Source organism: Erithacus rubecula, assembly GCF_903797595.1.
Source record: "Erithacus rubecula genome assembly, chromosome: 11".
Classification (NCBI taxonomy): domain Eukaryota; kingdom Metazoa; phylum Chordata; class Aves; order Passeriformes; family Muscicapidae; genus Erithacus; species Erithacus rubecula.
In genome coordinates, this window is record NC_136663.1 from 386,220 (window position 1) to 412,411 (window position 26,192).

Genomic DNA, 26,192 nt, shown 5'->3' on the forward strand with positions numbered 1-26,192 from the left:
GCCAGCAGCTTTCCTGCAGTGCATCTGCAGGCAGCTCTGTGTTTTGGTGCCCAGCTTGGTGTGCAGCACACTGCTGGTGTTCAGGGGCCACCAGGGCTGGGGCAGTGAGCCCATGGTCCAGGGGCCAGGACAGGATCAGGGGCTCTGCAGACATTTCCCTTCACCTGCTTGTTCTGTGTCTTTTTTATATATATTTTTTTTTTTCCAGTCGTTTTCATTTGTGTCCCTGTTGCTGGAGATGTGTTGAGCAAAGCACTCTGAGCTGCTCTGTGGAATCAGCCTGTGCAGCTCAGCAGAGGGAGGAGGGAGCAGCAGGCACTCCCTGCAGTCAGGGAGTTTGGGATCAGCACTTGTGCTGCTGCAGACTGAGCAGGACAATCCTTGTTTGAGGTCTGGAAATGAGGGAAAGGGCTGCAGTAGGTCATTGCCTCCTGTTGCAATGGGAGTTTCATTCATTAAATGTGTAATTTATAGATAATGCATTTTGTCTACATAGCTTTTTGGAAAATGTGTTTTTTAAAAGTATTATGAGTTCTTATAGGGGGATTGGCTTTAGCCTGAGAGAGACTTGGTTCACATTGGGTATGAGGGAGGAATTGTTGCTGTGAGGGTGACAGGCCCTGGCAGAGGTGCCCAGAGCAGCTGTGGCTGCCCCTGGACCCCTGGCAGTGTCAGGGCAGGCTGGACACTGGGACAGTGGAAAGTGTCCCTGCCATGGCAGGGTGGGATGTGATGAACTTTGACGTTCCTTCCCACCCAGCTCAGGGTGTGATTCTCTGCAGTGTGGGGCATCCTTGGCAGGGCAGAGCAGCTGAGGGGAAGCAGTTTTGTAAGAGCACAAAAGGGAACATCTAAATGCAGCCAGATGAGTTTCACTCTGGCACAGAGAGAAAATAACTTGCACTGGGGTGAGTCAACTCTGCAGTTACATAACCTGAATCATGCCCCAGATCCCACACCACACCGTGAGGGATCTCTGGGGGAACATTCTTCAGTGCCAGCTGATCCTGTGGTTGGTGCAGCTGCAGGAATTTGCTGCAGGGTGTTCCCCCTGCTCAGCTGGCAGGGCTGAGGGACAGGGACAGGGACACACACGGGGCTGTTTGGCTGTGGGAGCACAGGGAGTGTGATTTCAAGCATCTCCAGCACCTCATTTTGCCTCATGTGTCATGCAGGTGAGGTAAGGGAAGCAATTTCCTGACTCTGGGGTGTCACATCCAGCACAGGTTCAGTGCCTCATTGTGGTCAAGCTCCTGCTCACATGGGCTCAGTGAACCAACAGGCTGGTTTTGTATCACCAGGCTTTTCTATTTCAGTCCCCACAGCTGGTTTTGATACCAATCCACCATAGCCACATATCCCAGCTGAATTAATCCCTTACCTTTAGGCTGCAGTTTGTGTCAGTAGATTCAGTTTTCTTCAGTTCTTGAGCTTCTGTAGCTGTTCCAGCTGAGGAGGATTTTGTACAAAGGAGATGTCAGTTGGTGAATAACACCCATTTTTAACAAGATTTGCTCTTCTTGCCACAGAGGAATTATTTCCTGGAATTTGTTCTTGTGATTGTCAGCTCCTGGCTGCTGCTGACAGCAGCTTCGAGGTGGGAGCTGTGTTTGCAGCCTTGAAAGCAGCTTTGGTGCTCGCTGAGGGCGTGCAGAGCCTGTGGGATGTTTGTGTGGGAAGCAGCTGGTGCTGGTTCATTTTGGGGAATGCTCCTGGGAAGGAAAGCCTGAAAACAGGGGAGAACGTGCTGCTGTCCCTGCAGGGAGCCATCCCTGGGGAGGCAGGCTGCACTCAGACCTGCCTGGGGCCAGCCCAGCCACCTGTGGCTGTTGCAGACCTCCAGCCCCAGAACATTTAAACTCGGGCAAGTCCCTCTCAAATATTGATAGGAAACAAGGTCTCAGGTGAGTTTTCTGTGTTTTGCCACAAATCCCAGGTGTCTGCCATGTGGAAGTTGCCAAAGCATCACTCTGAGCAGCTCTCCTCACATGGGGACTGCTGTTTCCAAACCAATAGCTGCCTCTGGATTGGCACAAGCTCAGCTCGTTGGCACCTGCACTAGTAATTAGAAATTTTTGATTTGCTGAAGAAAAGCATCAGATAAATGGAGTTCTGTGCTGAGGCAGCTCCAGTTTTGTCAGAGCTTTCTGGCATGGCTGTAGGTTCATGTGGTGCCACTCTCCTCATTGTGTTACTGTGGGAGTCAGTGGGTGTGGAACTGCCCATAAACTATTAAAAAATCAGTGATTGTCATCATCTGCTTATGAGGTTTCCGCACATGATGTGTTAAAGTATGAAATTTATTTATTTTCTTCACTTCTGTAAAGGGCTGAGTTCAATGTTAATATTATCAGCAATTAACATTTGTAATGTAAATTCTCCCCTAGAGCTTAGACCAGTAGACTCTGTCATGGTTGGAGCTGCACCTTATGGTCACTCATGAAGGAGCCTGTGAGTATTGCTTTCCAGACTTTCTGATTTAAATATTGAATGCAAGCAAGGTTGACACAGTCCGTGAGCAAACATGCCATGGGTGTGCTGCAGTGCTCCTGTTCCACCGTGGGCTCCGCACTGAGCAGGATGTTGGGTAAGGTGAAAAAGGAGCAGCAGGGCTGTTTCAGCCACCCCTGAGCTGAGCAAAACTCCTCCAGCTCTGGCACAGCCTCTTCAGTCCCAGCTCTCCTGGAAATGCTGACACGAGTAATGCAAGGCAGAATGCTCACAGACATTCCTAAGGTATTTTTGTGGCACCTTTTTAAATTCTTTTAGCCAACATGATGCTTAATTGAGTGTGGATTGCCTGACTGTTTAGCACTTGAACCAGGAATGCACAGAAATAGTTACCTGAAGATTCCTTCTATTTACTTTGATTAACAATAAATGGAGCTGCTATTGTTGAACTTCTGCACATGAGAAATTGTGACTGCTCAGTCCTCACTGTGACTCCAAAGGGAATTTATCACTGCTCTGCTGCAGTCCTGTAGCAGTTAAGTCTGACCTGGGGGATCTCAGCTGCTGCAGCTGGGCTGGCTGGGCTCTGCCTTCCTGGGAGAATGGGCTTGAATGTCCCTGCCAAGGTTTGAGTCAAACAGAACCAGACGTGGATGCAGCAGTGCCACTGGAGGGGAAAAAGCTCAGACAAAACAAGGAAGGGACTGAGGATGGGAAGTATCAAAATAACTCTAGTAGTGAAGTGCTGTGCTTGCTCCTCCTGCAGCTGTCCCTGCTGAGCCAGCAGCCTTTCCTTCCCTGGCCCTCGCTTGCCCTGGGGTCAGGATGAGCAAGGGAAGGACTCCTGCACCCCTGCAGATTCAGGTTTCTCAGGTAAGACAGGCACAGAGCCCTGAGCACCCTCAGCTGGGTGTGTCAGCAGCTTGATGTGTGTGTGGTGGAATTACAGTGCAAAAGGAGCAGCCCAGGAGGGAAAATGGGGAGCTCTTGTTCCTCCTTTGAGTCTGAATGCATCTTTTCTCCTAAATTTGAATACAATGAACTGGAGCCTGGTTTCAGTTTTTTCAAGGAAAAAACAATAAAGGTGTTAGTCCTGACAGCATGTCTTCCTAATCCTTTGTTGATCCTGGGAGGTTTTATAGGTTTGAAACTGTCCTCCTTTAGGAAAACCCATCACCCTCTCCAGCTGGCACAGACTGAGAGTTTTGCATGTTGTAAAAAGCAACTTTCCTGGTCCCAGACTGGCCCCTGCCTGCAGCTCTCCTTTGGGTCTCTGGAGCTTCCTCCCAGCCTCTGCTCCAAAATTCCAGCTCCAGCAGCCCCCTGAGCCTGGGCACATCCTCAGAGCAGGGGCTCTGCTCCTGTCCCAGGTTCAGCTCCCAGCAGCTGCTGTGGCACTGGGAGCTGCTGCCACTGCCATTGCCTCAGCTCGGCTCCAGGCTGGGACACAGCTCCACAGCACAGGGAAATTCACTCCTCTGGGGGCTTCCCTGTTTCTGCCAGGCTGTTCCTGTCATTTCTTGCCTTTTCCTCTCCTTGTCTGGGTTGTCTCCTGGATTGCAGCTGGCCCAGGTTCCCTGAGCTTCTGGTAATTTCTCAGCTGGAGCCCCCCCACCAAATCCAGTGCAAGAGATTTGTTGACTAACCAGTGGTGAAATAGTGTTTCAAGCAGCATTACTAAGAAATCCATAACAGGGTTGACTGGGTTTGTTTTCTGCAACAGGAAGATGCAGTCACACAAATGACAGCACATCATCAGCTCTTTACAAATTAACTTCTCCCCATCAGTTTTCTCAGTCTGTTCTGAGACTTAAATAGAAATAGATCAATAATCTTTTCTGATTCCTTACAGCTAAAAGGCCACAAATACTTGGAGGGAGAACATCACAGGAAGAAAATGCAATGTCTTTTCTTAGATCCTCAGTAGCTGGAGAGAAGGACGATGCCAAAGCCAGATGGAAGTCATGGAACTCATTTTCAGCATCTCTTTTGAGTCCTTTCTGTGCTCATCTTTTCATCCTGTCATTCCTAGTGTCTGGGAAGGCCTCTTGGAAAAAGAGGAGAGACTGAAATATTCCTAGTGATAGCAAGGAGGAATAGAAGAAAGTAAAAATACAGGAATGTGGGCATGGGAAGAGATTTCTAGGATTTTCTTAATGTTCAATTCAAATTGGGAACCCTGCAAGACAGTGACTTTTATTCATGTTTGGGACACTGAACTTGTATTATGTGCTTTCTATATTGCATTTAAAGAAGAGATGAAAAGAAACTTAAGTTCTTCAAACAAGAGAGAACCCCAAAAAGCCTTGCAGAGCCAGTTGCTTAAATTTAGTGGAAGCACAAGGAAATGATTCATGCAGAAAGTGGATGTTTCTAATAGTGAAAGCAGCTGCTGCTGTGTGCTGTGCCCATCCTGCCTGGCTGAGCTGCTGCTCCCCAGGGGCACAGGAGCTCTGGGAGCAGCAGCAGGGCTGGCACACAGGTGCAGTTTGTGCAGGGGAAACATCCTCACTGGTTCTTGTGACTCCAGCAGGGATGTGCCCTGTTCCCCCTCCTCACATCCTGACTTCCCTTTGATTCCAAAACGGGGGCTGCAGGTGCCACCAAACAAGAGGTGTCCCTTGGGGTTTATTGGAAGGCCATAAACCCCTGTCCCTGTCTGGGCATGGTTTGGGATTGTTGACAGGATCAGATGTGAGGACAGCAGCACCTGCAGCACCCCAAACCCAAACCCAAAGCCCAGAGCTGCTCCCTGAGCCCTGGGCCCTTCCTGGAGGAGGAGGAGGAGGAGGAGGAAGAGCCCAGCTCAGCTCTGTGTGCCTCAGGAACAGGGAGCAAGGACAGAGTGCCATGAGCAGGACAAGGTGCCATGGGTGGGGAGGAGAGGGAGCTGCTCCAGGGCTGAGCTGAGTGCTTGTGCCCACAGACCCAAAACACCTCCCAGAGCTGCCTCCAGCAGGGTCCTGCAGCTGTGAGCCCAGGGGAGGCAGGGATGGGGGTGGTGGGGAGGGGTGAGGCTCTGTCCAGCACAAATTCCTCACTGGAGGAACGTGCTGAGCTCGGCACCCTACACTGTGACCCCACCACAGTGGGTTCTAACTCTTGCCAACTCTGACTGAACTCTGTGCTGGATGATTTGCCATCTGCTGGATGCAGTAGATCCACTGGCTCGCAGTTTTCCAGCATTTCTGGTGTGTGCTTTGTTTTGTGTAGGATTGTCTTGTTTCTCCTCAGTGAATCCCATTTTACAGCCATTCACTGGCTCCAGAGGGCAGACCTTTGTGATGTGTGAGAAGCATCACTGTGACTTCTCCAAGCAGAAGTTTAAAAGTTTTGTTCCAGTTATAAATGTGAAATATTTATTTCTGAAGCTCCAAATACATCTAATCTGTATTATTGCTGTATAAAGTCTTCAGAATACACCAGAGAGTGGCTAAAAGGTTTAAAGAGATGCTGCTTTTGAAAACAAATGTACGAGATTACCTTTGAAGTCTGACAGAGAGATACGTGTTTTTTATCGAATTGCAGAGTGAAGAAACTGTTACCATCTCATCAAATTGCCTTGGCACATGGAGATGTTCATGTCATGCTCTTGGTGTGACATGAGACCTTTGTTCAGCAGTAGCAGTGAGACACTTTATGTGACACAGAACACAGAGCAGCCCAGAGTTTTGGGGCTTTTTTCACTCTCATTGACAAGTGGCATTCTCCATTTAAGTGTTCAGGCCAGAAGTTGTGTTTAATCCAGACTGGGCCTCTGCAGAGATGCATTTACCCTCCTTGTGCAGAGCTGAGGGGTCAGCAGTGCTCTGGCCACTTGCAGCAGCAAGGTTGGGTTTTGGCTTTAGGGTTATTTTGGTGCAGATTTTAATATCTGGATTTATGTGGGTCTATTTGAAAAATGTTATGGCAAATTTTATGAATTCAGTACTTTTTAGGTCCTGTTACTTTAAAGAGGGCAACATGCTAAATTTATTTATTTGTGGGAAAAACTTTTTTATTTTAATTTTTTTTCAAGAACTGCACTGGACCAAACTACTGAACTAAAAGGCATTTCTGATTTTGGCATAAAAGTTAATTTGTTCATTAAAATGTCCACCTCTTTATTTGTTGGCAGAACAAGCATCACTTGAAATCCTGTTAATTTGACTGTGATTTTTATATGCACTTTATAGAGTTCTTTGTTTAAAGCACCAATTCCTCTTGCTCTGTGGTAAGAAGGTGCTGAAGTGGGTTTATTGCTTGTATTAGAACTCCTTAAAATTTATGTAATTTAGGAGTTAGTCTATACAATTAATTTTCAATGCATTCATTTTGCAAGAGGAGCTTTAAATGTTGGAGTATTTAAAATACTCTGCTAACACTATTTTCCTGTTTTGTGCAAACTCAATTTGCTTCTTAAACTTACCTGGCTGCTCAATGAAGGGATCACAATTCTAAATTGAGATTCAAATTGATGTGATTTTTATTCTATTGAGAAATCTTTGAAAAATGCTTTTGTGGCAATAAGAAAGTGATGTCAAGCTGCAGTGATTCTACACCCAGTCTGTATGCACTGGCCTGACAGTGCTGAGCAAATCTTCCTCCCTCATTCCAAACTGAGCTCTTCTGTGTCATCCCACAGCTCTGCAGAAAAGACTGTGGCAACCACAGCTGTGCTGTTGAAAGTGCTCCACTACTTGTTACACCATTGAATATTTATTTTAAAAACGTACTGGATATTCAAACACATTGAGAAGGTAATCTGCATCCCAGAAAACCTGTCCTGGGTTCCCGGTGCCCCTGCCCTGTCTGATCCCTGCTTGTGACAGTCACTCCTGGTGGGCATTGAACTGGGGTTGAGTGTGGGGATTGGGATTGGATTGTGGGGATTGGATGATGCACAACTGTGTCCATACAGGAGCCCTCAGGGCACATTTCCAGGCAGTTGCCGTGTTTGATAGTCAGTGTTTGCCATGGCTTTGCAGAGCAGAAGTGCCTTGATTCTGCTCTGGTTTAAATCCCCTGAGCAGAGAGAGCCGACGCTGGCCAGCAGTGCCAGAGCTGAGTCCCCTGCTCTCTCCCTTTGCCCAGCCCTGCAGATGTGCTGTGCGTGGCCCAGGCACTGGTGCTGTGACCAGCGCTGCAGGGCTGGCCCAGGGCCGTGCTCCCCTGCAGTTTGCCTCAGGGGACGTGCAGCCGGCTCAGGGCGGTGTCGGAGCCCAGGCTGTTCCTGGCTGTGCACCTGTAGAGCCCGGGGCTGGGGCTCTGCAGCACCAGCGTGCCCGTGGGGTGCAGCACGGCGCCCGTGGGGTGCAGCACGGTGCCCGTGGGGTGCAGCACGGCGCCCGTGGGGTGCAGCACGGTGCCCGTGGGGTGCAGCAGCGTGCCCGTGGGGTGCAGCACGGCGCCCGTGGGGTGCAGCACGGTGCCCGTGGGGTGCAGCAGGGTGCCCGTGGGGTGCAGCACGGTGCCCGTGGGGTGCAGCACGGTGCCCGTGGGGTGCAGCTCTGCCCCAGAGCCCGGGCGGGCTGTGGAGAGCACGGAGCCGTCGGGCAGCCGCCAGGTGATTTCGGGCTTGGGGATGCCCAGCGCGACGCAGCGCAGCTGCACCGCAGCCCCGGGCGGGGCGCGGAGGGCCGGGGGCGCTCTGCCCACGATGCGGGGGGCGTGGGCCGCGACCACCACGGGGATGGCGATCGAGGCGTGCCCGGCAGCGTTGCTGGCCCGGCACAGGTAGGTGCCCGCGTCCTGGGCGGAGGCTGCCCGGATCAGCAGGGTCCCGTTGTCCAGCAGCAGGAGCCTCCCGCTGGCCTGCGGCCGCTCCAGAGCGCGGCCCCCCGGCAGCGCCCACGCCACGCTGGGCCGGGGGCTGCCCTGGGCCCGGCAGGGCAGGGACAGGGGCTCCCCGCTGACAGCCCTGACCAGCCCCGCTGGGCTCAGGATGCTGGGCTTCTGGGCCACCTCCAGCAGCAGCAGCTTTTCTATGTAGCCCACCTGGTTGCGGGCGGCGCAGCGGTAGCGCCCGGCGTGGCGGCTCTCGGCGCTGGGGATGGTCAGGGTCCCGCCGCTCCCTGTCACAAACTGGGATGTCCTGGTGCCGCTGGAGAACCAGGTGCCGTTGGGCAGCATCCAGCTGATATCCGGGGGAGGGTTTCCATCTACAGAACAGTTCAGCGTGATGGCTTTCCCGGGTACTGCTATTATCTTTTCGTTGAAAGGGTTTCTGAATATCGGTCTCCGCAGCATTTCTGTGACCTCCAGCTGCACCACCAGCACAGTCTGCCCCGCAGCGTTCCGTGCCACACAGATGAAATCCGCCGCGTCTGAGGGCCTGATGTTGCGGATCTCGAGGGTCCCGTTCTCGTGCACCGCAATCCTGCTCCCGTAGTACGGGGCTGTTAGGAAAATGTTATCAGGCATGATCCAGGTAACCTGCGGAGGAGGAGTCCCTTCTGCCCGGCAGTCGATGTGCTTCTTGGAGTGCCTCACTGCTGTCACCCTCATGATGGTTTTGTTGCCGTGCACGCCGTTTATGGTGGGGGGTCTAGCAGCCACCTGCAGCCTGTACAGCTTGGTGTCGTCCCCGGCCGGGTTCCTGGCCACGCACAGGTACTGCCCAGCGTCGGGCAGCCCGGCCCGGCCGATGGACAGCGAGCCATTGGCGTGCAGGGAGTGCCTGCCTGCGGACGAGGAGATCGTCTCACTGGAGGGCAGCAGCCAGAATATCTGAGCCCTGGGCTCTGCAGCAGCCTCGCAGTCCAGCAGGGCCGTGTCTCCAGCTGCCACTGACACCTGTGTATTGTAGTTGTGCTTTATTTGGGGGGCTGCCACAACGACCGTGACGTGGACCTTCATCTCGTCCCTCCCCAGCGTGTTTTGGGCGTAGCAGGTGTAGTCTCCCCCCTCTGCCAGCCCGGCTCTGCTGAGGTACAGAGTGCCGTTGTCGAACAGGACGAGCCGGCGCGCCCCGTGCCCGCTGTCCTCGGCCACCATGGCGGGGCTGACCAGCGTCCCGTCCGGCAGCCCCCAGGAGATCTGCGGCGTGGGCCACCCCGAGGCCTCGCAGTCCACTCTGAAACCCTTCCCGAACGGCACCAGCTTCTTGAACTGCTGCTTGTGGTCGATCTTGGCTGGCTTCATTGTGATGCTGACTTTCATCAGTATCAGATCATCCCCAATCCTGTTTCTGGCCACGCACAGGTAATCACCTGCATCCTTTTCTGTAACTGCCTCGATAGCCAAGGATCCATTGGGGTAGACGTGGATCCGACTTCCCATTCTGTTGTGAGGCGAGAGAGAGGAAAAAAATGATGGAAACAAGTGCTGAGTGGAATGCTGAGCTCTGGAAGGGACTGAACAAGTTAACAGCACAGGACAACACAGCAGCCCTTCCCAAAGGCACTGTGTCCCACCCGGGTGTAATTGTCCTGGCCTGATGTCACTGTCGATTTTGGTGTTGTGTGGGTGTGAGTGGTGCTGACTCTGCTGGGAACACCCTGTGCTGGGGCTGTCTCTCCTAAGGTGCAGGTGAGGTGTTACTGTGGGAGGGGGTTTGGAGAGACCCCCAAAGGCAGAGATGAAAGAAACCCCTCCCTCCTGAGCCCTGCTCCACTAATCTGTTACAAGGAACTTCCCCTCCTCCAAACTGACAGCACTCAGCCAGTGCATGATGGCAGCAGCAACCTTAACTCAAATATGACTTGTACCTGTTTTGAGACCTCTCCCACATGGGGCAGTTGATGTGATCTATTATCAGGTCTGTTATTAGATATAAATTCTGTTAGAACAGATGTTTCTCTACTGTTAAATGCTTTAAAATTGGTTTAGTTCACAGCGCTTTAGTGTTGTAATAGGCTTTTATGTGAGCACCAGAGGAGCCAGTGTTTGAAGCTCCAAAGAGGGGAAGGAAAAAACTGGATCATACCTGTGCCACTGGTCCACAACAGCCTTGGAGGGCAGCCTCCAGATTATCCTGGGTTTGGGCTCCCCACTTGCTGTGCAGTTGAGAAGCAGCCTGTCCCCAAAGCTGAGCCGGGTCAGCTGCTGCGAGGCGATGGCTATTCTGGGGAGCGTGTCCGTGCGCTGCAGCTCCAGGCTGACCACCCTCCTGTCCGAGCCCGTGGAGCTGGTGGCAATGCACTCGTAGGTGCCACTGTCCGAGGGGGCCAGGCTGCCCAGGTGCAGGGTGCCATTGGGCAGCACCAGCCGCCGGGCATGTTCCAGCTGCAGGGGTTTTGGCTGCAGGGGTTCCAGCTGCAGAGGTTCCAGCTGCAGGGGTTCCGGCTGCAGGGGTTCCGGCTGCAGGGGTTCCGGCTGCAGGGGTTCCAGCTGCAGGGGTTTCAGCGCTGTGCCGTCGGGCAGCACCCAGTGCACCGTGGGCTCGGGATCCCCCTGTGCCGTGCAGGGCAGCCTCAGGCTCTCCCCCAGCGCTCCCACCACGCTCTGTCTCTTCTCCTCCAGGATGCTGGGAGGGGCCGCGACCACCTGCAGCCTCAGGGCCAGCGCGTCGGAGCCCGCGGGGCTGGTGGCCAGGCAGGTGTAGAGGCCGCGGTCGTACACGGTGACCGCCCGGATGAGCAGCGTGCCGTCCGGCTCCACGCGGGCTCTGCCGGGGCCCGAGGGGTGCGGGCGGTGTGCCAGGCGGGTGCTGTTGGCCAGGAGCCAGGCGATGCCGGGCGGGGGCCAGCCCTGGGCTCGGCAGGGCAGCGCCACGCTGGTCCCCGAGTGCGCGGTCAGCAGGCGCCGCCGGCCGCCGGCGATGCGCGGGGGCGAGCCCAGCACGGCCAGCGTGACCAGCCTGCGCGCCGCGCCCAGAGCATTGGCCGCCGTGCACAGGTACTGACCCGCGTCCTGCAGCCCCGCCCGGGCGATGGCCAGAGTCCCGTTGGGCAGCACTGCCCAGCTGGCACCGGCGGCACCGCGGCCTGCGGGACAGCGGCTGTCACTGCGGGTCACTGCCTGGCACTGTCTGACACTGCCTGTCACTGTCACTGCGGGTCACTGTCACTGCGGGTCACTGCCTGTCACTGTCTGCTATTGTCTGACACTGTCACTGCAGGTCACTGTCTGACACTGTCTGACACTGCCTGTCACTGTCACTGCGGGTCACTGTCACTGCGGGTCACTGCCTGTCACTGTCTGCTATTGTCTGACACTGTCACTGCAGGTCACTGTCACTGCGGGTCACTGGCACTGTCTGACACTGTCTGTCATTGTCTGACACTGCCTGTCACTGTCACTGCGGGTCACTGTCTGACACTGTCTGACACTGCCTGTCACTGTCACTGCGGGTCACTGTCTGACACTGTCTGACACTGTCTGACACTGCCTGTCACTGTCACTGCGGGTCACTGTCACTGCCTGTCACTGTCTGCTATTGTCTGACACTGTCACTGCAGGTCACTGGCACTGTCTGACACTGTCTGACACTGCCTGTCACTGTCACTGCGGGTCACTGGCACTGCGGGTCACTGCCTGGCACTGTCTGACACTGCCTGTCACTGTCACTGCGGGTCACTGGCACTGTCTGACACTGTCTGTCATTGTCTGACACTGCCTGTCACTGTCTCTCCTTGTCTGACACTGTGGGTCACTGTCTGCCATTGTCTGACACTGTCACTGTGGGTCACTGTCTGACACTGTCTGTCACTGTCACTGCGGGTCGCTGGCAGTGTCTGACACTGCCTGTCACTGTCTGCTATTGTCTGACACTGTCACTGCAGGTCACTGTCACTGCGGGTCACTGGCAGTGTCTGACACTGCCTGTCACTGTCTGTCATTGTGTGACACTGCCTGTCACTGTCATTGCCTGACACTGTCTGTGTCACTGCCTGTCATTGTCACTGCCTCTGTCTCTGTCACTGCCCCGGGCTCTCCTCTGCCCCAAACACCTGCCCACCTCTACTTTGCCCAAATAACTGAGACAACAGCCACAAATCCCAAAGAAACCAGAGAATTTTGAGTATAGAATGACAGAGTTTTAAAGTAAGAATGAAGCTGGATGTCCAGCAGAGACAAAGTTTGGATAAAGCAGATGGGGCTTTGCAATCCAAACCTGGCACAGCTGTAACTCGATGTGAGTGATTTTCACCACATTTTTCTTTTCACTTGTGTCACTGTTCTGGAATAGCAGGTAATGTATAATAAATACCTAATTCTTCCCACAATAAGCAAGGAATCATAATTAAACATAGGTTTGATTTTTTAAAAATCATTTCACTAAAGAGCTGTTCCAGAATCAGCACTAAGATGCTCCAGTGAGTCTCTGTCACTGTTTCAGAGTTTACTTTTCACTAATATTTCACAGTACTCTGAAATGAAACAATGCTTGAGTTTGGCACACAGAAGAGATGCCAAATTACAGGACTAAAGGAAGGAAAATTCTGGAGAGGTTTATCAAACTCACCTGATGGTATCTTGGTCCACTGTATTGTTGGAGGGGGATTCCCAGTGGCTTCACAAGGAATAAAAGCATCAGAATTCGCCAGCAGAGTGTAAGCAGCTGATTTCCCTCCAACTATTCTGGGCTTTGAGAAGTGGTTTCTGCTTGCAGAGCCCGCGGTGGTGGGACTGGGGATGCTGGTGGTGTCTTGGTGTCGTGGCCTTTCAGCCCAGGCACGGGCAGAGCTGTCGCTGTCCCTTCCCCAGGGAGCCGTGCTCTGCGGTGGGCGCGGGCTGCTCTCCGTCCCTGTGCCCTCGGGGGGCGGCTGGCGCTGCCCACCCCCGCGGGGGGGCTGGGGGGCTCTGGGGGTGGCTGTGCTGGGGGCTGGCAGAGGGGAGGGGGGCCGGGCACTGGGAGCAGTGGCTGCAGCAGGGTGGGCACTCGTGGCACCGGGGGAGGTTTGGGGTGTCACGGGGGGGCTCTGGGCAGTCACACCGCTGGGCAGTGACGCTGCTGACTGGGTGTCCCTGCAGCTGCCCGGGGCTGCTGCTCTCTGTGGGGCTGCCCTGGGCCTGTGGCCTGGCTCAGGGCTCTCAGGGATCCCCAGCACTGCTGCTTTGGTCATGGAGCCTGCACTGATGCTCCCAGGGAGAGGCTTCGTGGGTGCAAGGCTGGAGGGCACAGCTGGTGACATGAGAGCTGTCACTGCAGGGGTGGCTGTGCTCCCTGCAGGGATGGCTGTGGTCACTACAGGGATGGCTGTGCTCCCTGCAGGGGTGGCTGCAGTGCTGTGGGCTGCAGGGGTGGCTGTGGTCACTACAGGGATGGCTGTGGTCACTACAGGGATGGCTGTGGTCACTGCAGGGGTGGCTGTGCTCACTGCAGGGATGGCTGTGCTCACTGCAGGGGTGGCTGTGCTCACTGCAGGGGTGGCTGTGGTCACTGCAGGGGTGGCTGTGCTCCCTGCAGGGGTGGCTGTGCTCCCTGCAGGGGTGGCTGTGCTCACTGCAGGGGTGGCTGTGGTCACTGCAGGGATGGCTGTGCTCATTGCAGGGGTGGCTGTGGTCACTGCAGGGGTGGCTGTGGTCACTACAGGGGTGGCTGTGCTCCCTGCAGGGGTGGCTGTGCTCACTGCAGGGATGGCTATAGTCACTGCAGGGGTGGCTGTGGTCATTGCAGGGATGGCTGTAGTCACTGCAGGGGTGGCTGTGGTCATTGCAGGGATGGCTGTAGTCACTGCAGGGGTGGCTGTGGTCATTGCAGGGATGGCTGTGGTCATTGCAGGGGTGGCTGTGCTCCCTGCAGGGATGGCTGTGGTCATTGCAGGGGTGGCTGTGCTCGCTGCAGGGATGGCTGTGGTCACTGCAGGGGTGGCTGTGGTCATTGCAGGGGTGGCTGTGCTCGCTGCAGGGATGGCTGTAGTCACTGCAGGGATGCCTGTAGTCACTGCAGGGGTGGCTGCAGTGCTGTGGGCTGCAGGGGTGGCTGTGCTCCCTGCCCTGCTGTGGGCTGCAGCCCCTCGTGGTGGAGCAGCTGTTTTAGGAGGCCTCTTCCTCCTCTGCCCTCTCCTTCCTCCTGCTCTGAATATTTTACTTTTGGTGCCTCTGGTGTTGGTTTGAGGAGCAGTAGCAAGTGTAACTGTTGGCTCCAAACCCCCTGCACCCAATCCCCTGGCTGCAGTGCTGGCAGTGTCCTTGGCAGGGACAGATGTGACAGTGGCAGCAGCTTTCTGCCGTGCCCTGTGTTTCCTTTCCTCCTCCCTGAGGAGTGCTGTGTTTTGATGTGTATCCACAGGGTACTCCAGTTCCATATCTGTGGTTGGGGGGGAAGACTGGGGTGCCTCTGGGCTAGATGGATCCATGGAACTGCTCAAGTTATTCAAAGCTGGCACATTTGATACAGAGTTCATATTCAGTTGAACACCTGTAGCCACAACTGTGCCTCCTCTGGCAGACCCTGGCCTCCCAAAATTGTATTGATGCTCTTTCATGCCTGGGACACGTCCTGGTCTAACAATTCGTCTCCGACCAGAAATTTTCCTGTGTCTCTTGGGGTGCTGCTGGAGCTGGGCTGGGTGAGTTGGAGTGTCCTGGATAACCCGAATTTGCTGATGAGCAGCCAAAGTCGAGGCCAGTGGTGGATTAGGGGCTCCTCCTTTTGGAGTGCTATGAAAATCAATGGGGCCAAATTCAGAGCTTGGTGCATTGACTGTTGCCACAGGGACCTGCTGATCTGTTTTGGTGGAAACATTATCAATAGGCTCAGTAAAAATATGTAACTTGTCTGCTGAGATCTGGGGAGTTACAGCCTTGCTGGTGCCTGTGGCTTCTGTCGTGGGTGTCGTGCATGCAGACCTTAGATGCTGCTTGTTACTTTCCCCAGAATATATTGACTTTTGCCCAGCAGGGAAGAGTGTGGATGTTCCACTAGGTACAGTTGATTGTTTTACACCATTTGCTGATATTTGACTCAAATCAGAGCTTTCCCATGAGTCTGTAGGTTTTGGAAGTGCTTGTGGCCTTTTGCTGGCAGGTGCCACGGGGTGTGGAGGAGGTGAGGGCAGGGGGGTGGGTGGCTGTGTGAGCAGGAGGGAGCTGCTCCAGGCAGGGGTGGCACTCGCAGTCTCCTCGGGCCCTGCAGTGACCATGAGCTCTGTTGCTGTCCCCAGAGCAGATACTGGGGATCTCTCTGTTGCTGCTATCATGAATTCTTCTTCTGGTGATATGAGATCACCAGATGTCTCCTCCTCATCCTCAGGTACCTCTGAGAGTTTGTGAACTTGAATGGGTGGTTCTGTTGCAACTTCTCCTCGTTTGTCCGTCCCTGTCAGGTTCCTCTTTGTTTTCTCCAGCAAGGCTGCCCAGCGCTGTGGATCAACTCTCCTGGCTGAGGAAACAAACTGCCTCCTGTGTCCCCTGAACCTCCTGCCTGCTCTGTCTCTGTGGGGCCAGCGAGGCATTTTCCCATGTCTGTTCCTCTGCCATGTGCTCCGTGTGCCCTGGCTGCTGGCTGCTGGGGTGGCTGCAGTGGCTGAGGGATGTGAGGGGTGTGAGGGGTGTGAGGGATGTGAGGGATGTGAGGGATGTGAGGGGTGTGAGGGATGTGAGGGATGTGAGGGATGTGAGGGGTGTGAGGGATGTGAGGGATGTGAGGGATGTGAGGGATGTGAGGGATGTCCCTGTGCTGCAGTAGATCCCCCAGGAGCTGCCGGGGTGGCTGCAGTGACTGAGGGATGTGAGGGATGTGAAGGATGTGAGGGATGTGAGGGATGTGAGGGATATGAGGGATGTGAGGGATGTGAAGGATGTGAGGGATGTGAGGGATGTGAAGGATGTGAGGGATGTGAAGGATGTGAGGGGTGTGAGGGATGTGAGGGATGTGAGGGATGTCCCTGTGATGCAGTAGATCCCCCAGGGGCTGCCGGGGTGGCTGCAGTGGCTGAGGGATGTGAGGGATGTGAAGGATGTGAGGGATGTGAGGCATGTGAGGGATGTGAGGGATATGAGGGATGTCCCTGTACCTCAGCAGAGAGCAGCAGTTCATTGCCAGAGCCTTCTTCCCCCTCCCGCAGAGCCCCAGGCCGTTGCTTCAGAGCGGTTCCCTCCTGTCTCAGGAGCACCTGGAACACCAGCAGGTCAGCCCCGTGCCGGTTGGCCGCGACACATCGGAAGTAGCCCGCGTCCCGCTCCGTCACCCCGTGGATCCTCAGGGTGCCATCGGCAAGGACGCGCTTGTTCCCCGCGGAGTGCCTCAGGACGGCGTGCTCGGGCAGCACCCAGGTGAGGGCAGGGTCCGGGGCAGCTGTGGCGGCGCAGGGCAGGTGCAGGGTGCTGCCGAGAGCCGCCACCAGCCGCGCCCCATTGACCCCGCCGCGCTCCACCCGCGGCTCCAGCACCGTCACCCGGAACGTGAGCACATCGGCGTCGTGCCGGTTGGAGCCGATGCAGTGATAGAGCCCCGAGTCGAACACATCGGCCATCCTCAGCGCCAGCAGCCCGCTGCCGAGCACGGCCATCCTGCCGTCCTGGCTGATGTGCGGCGCCCGCACCCTGCTGCCGTCGGGCAGCGCCCAGAGCAGGGCCGGAGCCGGCTGCCCCTCCGCCCGGCAGCGCAGCTCCACCGAGCCCCCGGGCGGCACGGCGAGCTCGGTGCGGGTGCCGCTGTCCCTGGCGATGATGGCCCAGCCGAGCCCCGCCGGGTCCCGGGGCTGGCCGGGCGGGCCGAGCCGGGCGCGGGCGGACAGGCGGAGGCGCAGCGCGCTGAGCGTGGAGCCCGTCCTGTCCAGCTGCAGGGCCACCCGCCGCTGCAGCAGCCAGCCCGGCTCGGCCCGCAGCGCCGCCTCCACGCCCGTGAAAAGCTCGTCCCTCTCGCTGCGGATCTGCTTGTACTTGTAGCTGATAAAAGGCGCGTCGGTTACCTGCGCGCTTTGCTCCAGCTCCAAAGGAGAGCTGCTGTACAGCGCCAGGATGCTCCAGAGCTGCTGGATGCGTTCAAAATCGACAGCGCACACCAGGAATGCTGAGAACGAGGTTTTGAGCACGGTGCTGTGGCCGTTTTTGTCAAACGAGATGGGAGAGGTTTCCTTTGGTTTCTGGACATCGCAAACCAAGTCGCCTCGATTTCCTGCTTGGTCGGTCAGATTCAAAACCACAGATCCTATCGGGGCTATCAAGTCCTCGGGAGACACAAAACTGAAATCCCCATCGTCTGGCATGGTGAGGTTCCTGGATTTCAGGGAGTCCTGGATGACTGGCTTAGTGCAGGTGAAAGATGCAGAAGGAAGATCTGCTAAACTTTTCCCATTGTGATTTCTGGGGCTAGCACAGACTGGGCATTGCTGCACACCAGAACTTCTCTCTTTCCTGCACTTTATAACATCTGAAGGGAAGAAAAACTTCAGTAAGCTTCTGTGCTACAAGTTTTAGTATTTAAAACGAGTTACAGCTACTAACAAGTGGTTCTTTTGAATAAAATAAAACCAAGACTTGAAGTGACCAGTGAATGGCAGCTGCTAAGTCCCAGAGAACCTTGAGTTCCTTATTTTCTTTTTAAAGAATCAAGTGCTTTCTCTTGCCAATTCCATAAAAGTCAGCTTGTTCCCTGTGGATTCTCCTGGTGCACAGAAGCTTTGGACTGGCCAAGGAAAATTCTCCTTTAAGAACAGCTGCACTTGGGAATGCATTAAGGCCACTAGATTCATTTAATCTGGGAAAACGGAGTGGCATTAATCTCTTTGTCCTGATCACACCCATCCACAAAAATCCTATTTTCCAGTCTTTTCTGGGAGAATGAATAGATGAATAAAGGGCAGTTACTTGCCTCAGGAAGAGTGAGATGCTGCAAGAGGATTAAAGAGCACGAACAAAGCCTTCAGCTCACCTGCTCTGTCCTGTGCCCACTCTGCAAAGCCCTGCAGGCTGCAGTCACAGGACCAGGGGTTCCCATGCAGGTAAATGCTCTCGAGCTCTGGCAGGTAGGAAAACATTTCTTGTGGAAGTGAGGTCAGCCCATTGTCAGACAGAGAGATGTGCTTCAGGAAGGATATTCTGAATATCTGATTATAGCGCAAGGTGACAAAAGTGTCTGGATGCAGCTGCTGAAGTAAATTCCCATCCAGGTGGACCAGCCTCAAGGAAGTGAGTCCATAGAAAACATTGGGGGTCACAAATTCAATTTGATTGTGGTCCATGTGCAGCCGTACCAAGCTGCTCAGGCCATAAAACACATCCTGCTGAAGCACTCTGACCTTGTTGTAACTCATTTTTAAGACCTGTTCATGAAAAAGTAACAGATGCATAAATATTAAGCCAAGTTAAAGTTATAGGACCCCTAATAAATGCTGCTGAAGGTTGCTCTGTGCGGTGAAAGTTCTTCAGCAGACCAGGAATGCCAGGGAACTGGAGTTTCTTTAAAGAACTGAATTGTTTATATGCAGTGTGTTAAGTTTCTGCACAGTTTGGCCTTTTCTTCCCACGAAGGCTGGAAAGGGACAGGATAGTACTGAAGGGAACAGGAAATCTCAATGGAGAACAATCCCCAAAAAGCCCCAAACTGACTAAAAAATTAACAATGACAGGTTTTCTTTTTCAGACACAGTAGTTACAGCTTTGCAATCTTTCTCCTCTGTAAAAAGGGAGCTTCATCTGCAGTTTCCTGCCAAGATACAGCTGAGAGATATCTACCAATGTGCTTGTCATGTTCTGTACTCTGTACCTGAGTGCCTGCCTGGGAAGAGAACATTTCCCATTAGGATATTGGATTTTGATACTGCATTTTCACGTGAACAAGGTAAGGAACAGAAAATCAAAATGCTGCAGAAGTCTGCTCTGTGCCTGCTGGCCAGTATGGCTGAGAGTTGAGTCAGGACAAAAGTAACACTGGGTCATTTACTTCTCACCTGCAGTGAATGTAAATCACTGAACACCTTGTCAGGGAGGGTGCTGATCTCATTGCTGTGCAGCATCAGTAACTCCAGCTTCTCCAGGCCAGCAAAGTCCGTGGGGCTGAGTTTCCTCAGGCTGTTGTAGCTGTACAGGATGGGTTTAGTCAGCCCCAGCTCACAGATTTTAAATCCAACCAGCCCAAAACAAAAGAACCACTCTTTGGGAACAGCTAAAGGTAAGCAGCACTTCCCCTTGCCAAGAGGAAGCAAGGTCATTCCTTCATGTTAGGACAAAGGGTGGTCACTTTTCCAGGACAGCGTTCTGATGGTGAATTCCCAGTGCATGGGACAAGTGACAGCAAGTATGAAACACATCTGTGCTCACTTGCTGCCACTTCAGTGAAAGCTCCTTGTGATTTTCTGCAGACACATCTGGGTGGTTCGAAGGTTATGTGTATCAAAAGGGATACACAGATCAGACAAATGTTGCTGATGGGTCTCATCAGTTGATTAAAGAGACACAACACTTGCTGGAAACTGCACGAAGGAGCCAGACAAGGCTGGGTCTGATCTGTTCCCTGCTCCTTTAACCACACGGAGAATGGAACCACCATGGAGGCTGGGATGGCCAGACAAATGAAATTTCCCCTGAACTCAGCAGATGAAAGCACAGACCCAAAAGCTGTGGGACCTTCTAAATGTCAGAATCACAGAACAGGCTGGATCAGGAGGGACTCAGAAGGATCATGAGCTCACCTTAAGTGGATGGCTCACACAAGGATCTAACCCCCGACCTTGGTGCTACATCACTGCAACGTCTCTGCAGATTTCAATACACGTGCTCCTTTCCCAGTCTGCTTTCTGAGCTCTGAACTAGCCTTTCCTGGAAAGAAATCTATTCCAGACTTCTTCCAGGTTCCATGCTACAGACACAACATGCTCAGGTAATATAGATAAAAGTTCTAAACTTCCTCAAGTTGTCGCGTGTCCCGTGCTAGACCCCAAGATTTCTCCTTTCCGTGGGTGGTCTCAGGCTTTGCTGGCTGTGGCAGCAGCCACTGCTCGGTATTGCAGAGCGTTAAACTCTCCAGCCTTAACTATTTGATTATTTCCTAGCCCTAAACGGTTAATTATGCTGTGCAAAGCGTTGGAAGGCCGGGCCCGAGGGTGGGGGCGGTTGCACGTACCCCAGGTTGATGCGCTGCGCGCCGGGCGGGATGCGCGCCGGGACGGCGCTCAGGTAGCGGAAGGTGCAGTGGAGCTCGGCGGGGCCGGGGCAGGCGCAGGGCCGGGGACAGGCGCCGGTGGCCGGCAGGGTGGCCAGGCAGGCCAGGAGGGTCCCCAGGAGGGTCCCCAGCCCGCGGCGCTCCGTGCGCGGGGCCCCCATCCTGCGCGGATCCTACGCTGCCATCCCCGGCGGCGGGCGGTTCCTGCGGGCAAACACAGCACAGGGCGCTCAGCGCCGGCCGAGCTTCGAGCCATTAGCGACAAAGAATTCTTAACCCGAAAGAGAAACCCGCCCACCAACCAGCCCCCCAAACTCTCAGGTTTCCCCCAGCGAGGGATCTAAAGCGCTGTCATTTGAAGCTGCCCCGCTTGCCCCTGTCCGCAGGAGCAGCTGGAGCTCCGCAGGGATCCCGGGAGGTGCCGCCTGTGTGCCCCAGCCCCGGAGCCGTGGAATTCCGCAGGGATCCCGGAGCCGTGGAGTTCCGCAGGGATCCCGGACCCGTGGAATTCCTCAGGGATCCCGGACCCGTGGAATTCCGCAGGGATCCCGGAGCCGTGGAGTTCCGCAGGGATCCCGGACCCGTGGAGTTCCGCAGGGACCCCGGACCCGTGGAATTCCGCAGGGATCCCGGAGCCGTGGAGTTCCGCAGGGATCCCGGAGCCGTGGAGTTCCGCAGGGATCCCGGAGCCGTGGAATTCCGCAGGGATCCCGGAGCCGTGGAATTCCGCAGGGGTCCCGGAGCTGCAGCCGGTGCCACCCGTGTGTCCCAGCCCCGGACCCGGTCAGGCTCTCGGCTCATCCCCCGGAGGCGGCTCCACACGTCAGCTCCTTCCCCGCCAGGAGCGATTCCAATCCAAATTAACTCATTTCGCATCCCTCGCACAAACCCTCGGCGCCCTCCCGGCACCGGCCGCGAGTTCCCAGCCGCGCGTTCCGGGGCACGGACGGACCCGACCCCGACTCGTCCTCCCGGGGGATCGCCGGGGCTCCTCCAGCCCGACCGGCACGGGGATCGCTGAGAGGGGGACGGGAGGAGCGCCCGGAGCCGCTGCCGCCTCTCTGGGGATGCTGCGGGACCGGCACTGCTGCTCCATCCGTGCCCCGCACGGGAACCCTGCACGGGAATCCTGCACGGGAATCCTGTATGGGAACCTTGTATGAGATCCCTTTATGGGAAAACCTGCATGGATCCCCTCATGGGAACCCTGCATGGGAACCCTATATGGGAACCCTACATGGATCCCTGCGTGGGTGGCAGGGATGGGATGTTCTGTGTGAGGCACTCAGAATTGGTGAAATTCTCTGGCTGGGGTTTGTCACCATTCAGTGAAACATGGACGGTGTTCCCTTGGCACAGGAACTTGGCACAGGCCAAGGGACACTGACCCCTCGTGTGACTGGCACTTGGGGGCTCAGAGAAAGGAACAACACCTCAGCTGAGCCCTGCACCAAATCCTGAGGTGGCACTTTTAGGTGCTACCCTGAGAACAGGGAAAATCCTGACAGCTCATGCTGAATTCTGCTCCCCTGAGAGGGCAAGAAGGTTGTTAGGTGCGTTTTCTCCATCTTAATTGCTGTCTAAAAGGCAAAGCAAAGCTTTCTTTCAGTTAATCAAATTTTTATTCTAGATGACTGAGGTGAAGGTTTCTGGGGTGACACATTCCAATGCTGTGCTTCTGTGAGTTTAAACACAAGGTAAAAGACATTTTTCAATTATTTGTACCAGTCTCCATGGTTTGTAGAGATGGTAGACAAGGAACTGAAGTAATTTCTAAGAACATTTTCCAAAATCACATATCTGAAAATCTGCATTAAAGTAAAAATAAATATTTCAGACTTATGTGGACCTTGTAAATATTTTAATAACAGGGTTTTCATCTCAGGATATGCTGTCTGTTGTCATTAAGCTGCAGCTCTCACTTCTGAGAGGCAGAGCATTAAATTACAAGAGATACAAAGCTCTCCCTCCGGAAGGTGGCTGAGGAACATGTGGAATATTTTACTGTGATGTGGCTGGGATTTCCCAAGAGCACAATGCTTGTACAAACCCGTGCTGAGCTCGCTGCTTTGCTGGCAATTCTGGCCCTTGTCTGACTTCAAGACATTGGTTTAGCTGGAATTCATTACTGGGGAGAATGAAGGGAGCTTTTTATTAAATGAAACTATATTTTGGCAAGAAAGTGTGACTGAGCGTGAGCTCAGGAGCGCTGGGAAGAGCAAAGCTGAGTGAAGGAAGTTTGTGACCTGGACCTGCCCAGCAAATTGTATCAAAGCTGGAGCACAATTTCTGCTCATTTCCCAGCAGTTCAGCTCCTCTGGACCTTTCTGTGGGATAACCTGGCTTTGGCTATTCAGGGCAGGAGGGAAGGCAGAGCTGCCCAGAGCTGCTCTGGGTTTGTGGGCACACTCCCCCTGCCACAGCCTGCACGGGGATCCAGCTCTGCCTTGCTCTTGCCTTGCTCTTGCCTTGCTCTTGCCTTGCTCTTGCTTTGCTCTTGCCTTGCTCTTGCTTTGCTCTTGCCTTGCTCTTGCCTTGCTCTTGCTTTGCTCTTGCTTTGCTCTTGCCTTTCTCTTGCTTTGCTCTTGCTTTGCTGTTTCCCTGCTCACTCTTTCAATGAGGGTTTGCTTTTTCTCCTTCCTCAGTGAAAGTCTAGCTCCAGGGAATGGAGTCACAGAAACCAAATGATGTATGGCAGGAATGATTCTTTTATTCTCCTGAGATGGAAACTGTTCAGCAGGGACTCTGCACCTCTGCTGGGCAGGCTGTTCATTAGTGGGTGTTAATGGTGCTGCTGGTACCCTGGCACAGCAGCAGAGCCCAGCAGACTCCAGATGCAGCTCAGGGGTTGTTGAGGGAGGCTCTGGCTCTTCTGGTGATCTTCAGCTTCCTCCAAGAAAATCGTGGTGGGCCTGATCCACAGGCCTGGGATCCTGACAGAAATAGGATCTTTATTTACAGGAGTCAATAGAAGTTATATTAAGGAAGCAGAACAGAGTTCTGGAGGGCACCAGCCTGAAGTGTTCCATGACAAAGGTTTTTTATGCAATTCTGATCTTAATTAGGTACCTGAGTTATGTATCTGGGTTTTGTTTGATGATGTTTGGTTTTTAATTTGTTCTTCCACTGCAGACATTGCCTGGTCCCTCCCTCATCCCACTGTCCCTTTGTGACACAGTGCCAGCTGTTTCCCAGGCCAGCCCTGCAGCTGCCTCTGTTCCTGCAATTCCCACTCTGCCTCAGTTTATCCCTCCTCATGCTCTCTCTCCTCTCCACATTGTGCCAATTCTCCTTAAAGGCCCTTTGCAAAATGCTCTCATGTTGTTCTTCTCCTTCACAGCTTCTTGCTGGCCAAATTCTTTCCCTGCCTCGGTGGGATGCTGGATGCCTTGAAAAGGATGACATGACCCTCCAAGTGCCTTATTGGGAAATTTCAAAACAACACACTTAGGTACAACTCTCCTGTGGTCAAGGCCACAGTCAGACACTCCAGTTCCATTGTAATGAGCTGGACAAGCTCCCAGCAAAGCAGCAGCTGGTTCTGGAAGCTGGCAGCGTTTGGAGCTGCTGGTGTGTCTGTGCAAATGTTGATTTTGGGACAGGCAGGGCTGTCTGCGGGGGCAGCGTGGGGCTGAGCAGGGGGCAGGGGTGCTGCACTCCAGGAAACCAAGCAGCCCTTCAGAGGAATGTGTGTTGCAGAGGGGCTGGGCCATGGCTGCCCTGCTGTCCCCTCTGTCCCCCTGCAGCTCCTCCAGGGTGGGATGGGCTGTGGCTGTGGCCCACGTGTGCAGGGACCCCCGGGCTGCAGCAGGGGGTCCTGGGCTCTGCAAATCAGTGTAAGGTGTGAGCAGCCACGGGCAGCTCCTGCTGCTGCATCCCAGAGCCTGGGAGCTGAGAGGGGTCTGCTGTCCTTGTGTGGGAAACTGTGACACCTGTCTGTGTCACCTGTGCCTGTACACCTGTGTCTGTATCACCTGTGCCTGTACACCTGTGTCTGTGTCACCTGTGTCTGTATCACCTGTGTCTGTGTCACCTGTGCCTGTGCCACCTGTGTCTGTGTCACCTGTGTCTGTGTCACCTGTGTCTGTCACCTGTGTCTGTGACACCTGTGCCTGTGTCACCTGTGCCTGTCACCTGTGCCTGTGCCAGGGCAGCTGCCCAGGAGGGGCTGTGTCACTGCAGGCCAGTGCTCAGCGCCCTTTGGCCCGGGCTGTGCCTGGGGAAGCTCAGCTCAGCTCAGCTCAGCTCATCTCTGGCAGTGCTCAGCCAGGTGGTGTCTGACTCAGTGACAGGTTCCTGTGCTCCCAGGGCTCCCAGAGCTTCCATCTCCTGCCAGGGCACAGGCACCTGCGCTCCCCTGCAGGCACTGCTGCAGCTCTGGCTGCCTGCTTCCAGCACTCACCTCAAACATCAGCTGCGCTCCTTTTCCGTGGCTTCAATTGCAAAGGCAGCACTGAACCAGATTTTGGAGCTCTCTGTGCTGCTCTCTGGAGTTATTTTGTGAGGGTGATTAATCAGGCACATCCCTGTTTCTCAATGGCCACTGTACATCGTGGATTTACTTGCACAGGGTAAGGCAGCAAGCTAACAAATCTATATTCCATGGGTTAATGCAGTTAATAGTTACAGGAAAATATTCTGCAGTTCATTAACAAGAGCCTGAGCACCTCCCAGCCAAGATGCTCAAGATGCACACTGGTCTTTAATTCAGCTTTTAAATTATTGATAAAGCAAACAGAAACCCCCAACAAAAAAACCCAACCAGCCCCACCCTCACCCAAAGAAGGCAGCAGACACCTCTGGGTAAGGAGATGAGGGATGGCTGTTTATTGCCAAGTTACAGGTCAGAGTGTGTTTCTGAATTATTTTTTATCTCCCAGTGACAGTAAATTCCAAAGCAGAGTCCAGGTGTCAGCTGCAGCTTTTCCCCTGCCCATCAGGTTGGTGCTGCTCTCAGCTGGGCAGCAGTTCTGCTCAGCCAGGGAGCTGCATCTTTCATTTCCAGGTGCAGAAGGGTGAGGCACAGGTGCTGCCAGGCACAGAACCCCTGGTTTAAGTATTTAATACTTCAATACCACCTGGGCAATACCACCTAAGGCAGGCACAGGTCAGCCCCTGTTTGGCTGGGGCAAGAGGTCTCTGTTGTGACTGAGCCCTGATTGCAAACCAGCAATAGGGTGTGAGAGGCCTCATGAGTGTGGGAATTCCGATGTGAGTCTTCAAAAGTCGAGGTGGAGACTAGAAAATGAGAGTTTGGGCTGAGCTGTGGAGGGAAGCACAGGTGCTGCAGGTGAGGAACCCTGAGTGCTGCAGCACAGGGAGCAGGAGTGTGTTTTACCCAGTAAATGCCATTTCCTCTCTGAGCTTGCCATGGTGGGTCACACAGAACTGGACTTGACTGTTCTGAGTAAGTTTAAGTTTAAGTTTAGCTGTGGCAGCAAAAGTGAATGTGTGTTCTGGGGCTGGCTCTGAGGAGAGCTGGCACTGCTCAGCAGCTGAAGGCACAGGGCTTGGTCACTTGATGGGACATTTTAAAACCTTTGGTTCTAAATTATGGAATGTTTTTTCTTAGGAATAGCACATGAAGACTTGTTTGGGAGGAGAAGGCATGTAAAACTGTGATATGGGTTGAAAAGTGAGAAGTGGAGAGCTCAAACTTCTCATTCTGTTCTTTTTCTCCATTTGTATGTTCAGCAGAGTAATTCTCCACCACTTTCAAGCAGCTGAGAATACCTAATTAAAAATCCTTTTAGAATGGTAATTCTCCTGA

The 26,192-nt window shown here is 54.1% G+C and overlaps 1 protein-coding gene across 1 annotated transcript; it reads right to left on the minus strand.

The window, feature by feature from the left end:
- Positions 1–7,614: 7,614 nt before the first annotated feature.
- On the minus strand, positions 7,615–20,605 carry IGSF10 (immunoglobulin superfamily member 10; the record flags this gene model as incomplete). The annotated part of the gene is made up of 8 exons (XM_079315282.1): positions 20,384–20,605; positions 19,212–19,341; positions 18,194–18,584; positions 16,335–17,692; positions 14,313–15,830; positions 12,839–13,145; positions 10,358–11,357; positions 7,615–9,712 (listed from the first exon to the last, which is right to left on the minus strand). The coding sequence occupies exons 1-8, from the start codon at positions 20,581–20,583 to the stop codon at positions 7,615–7,617; spliced, it is 7,002 nt and encodes a 2,333-aa protein (XP_079171408.1). The 5' UTR covers positions 20,584–20,605.
- Between the last annotated feature and the right edge of the window lie 5,587 nt (positions 20,606–26,192).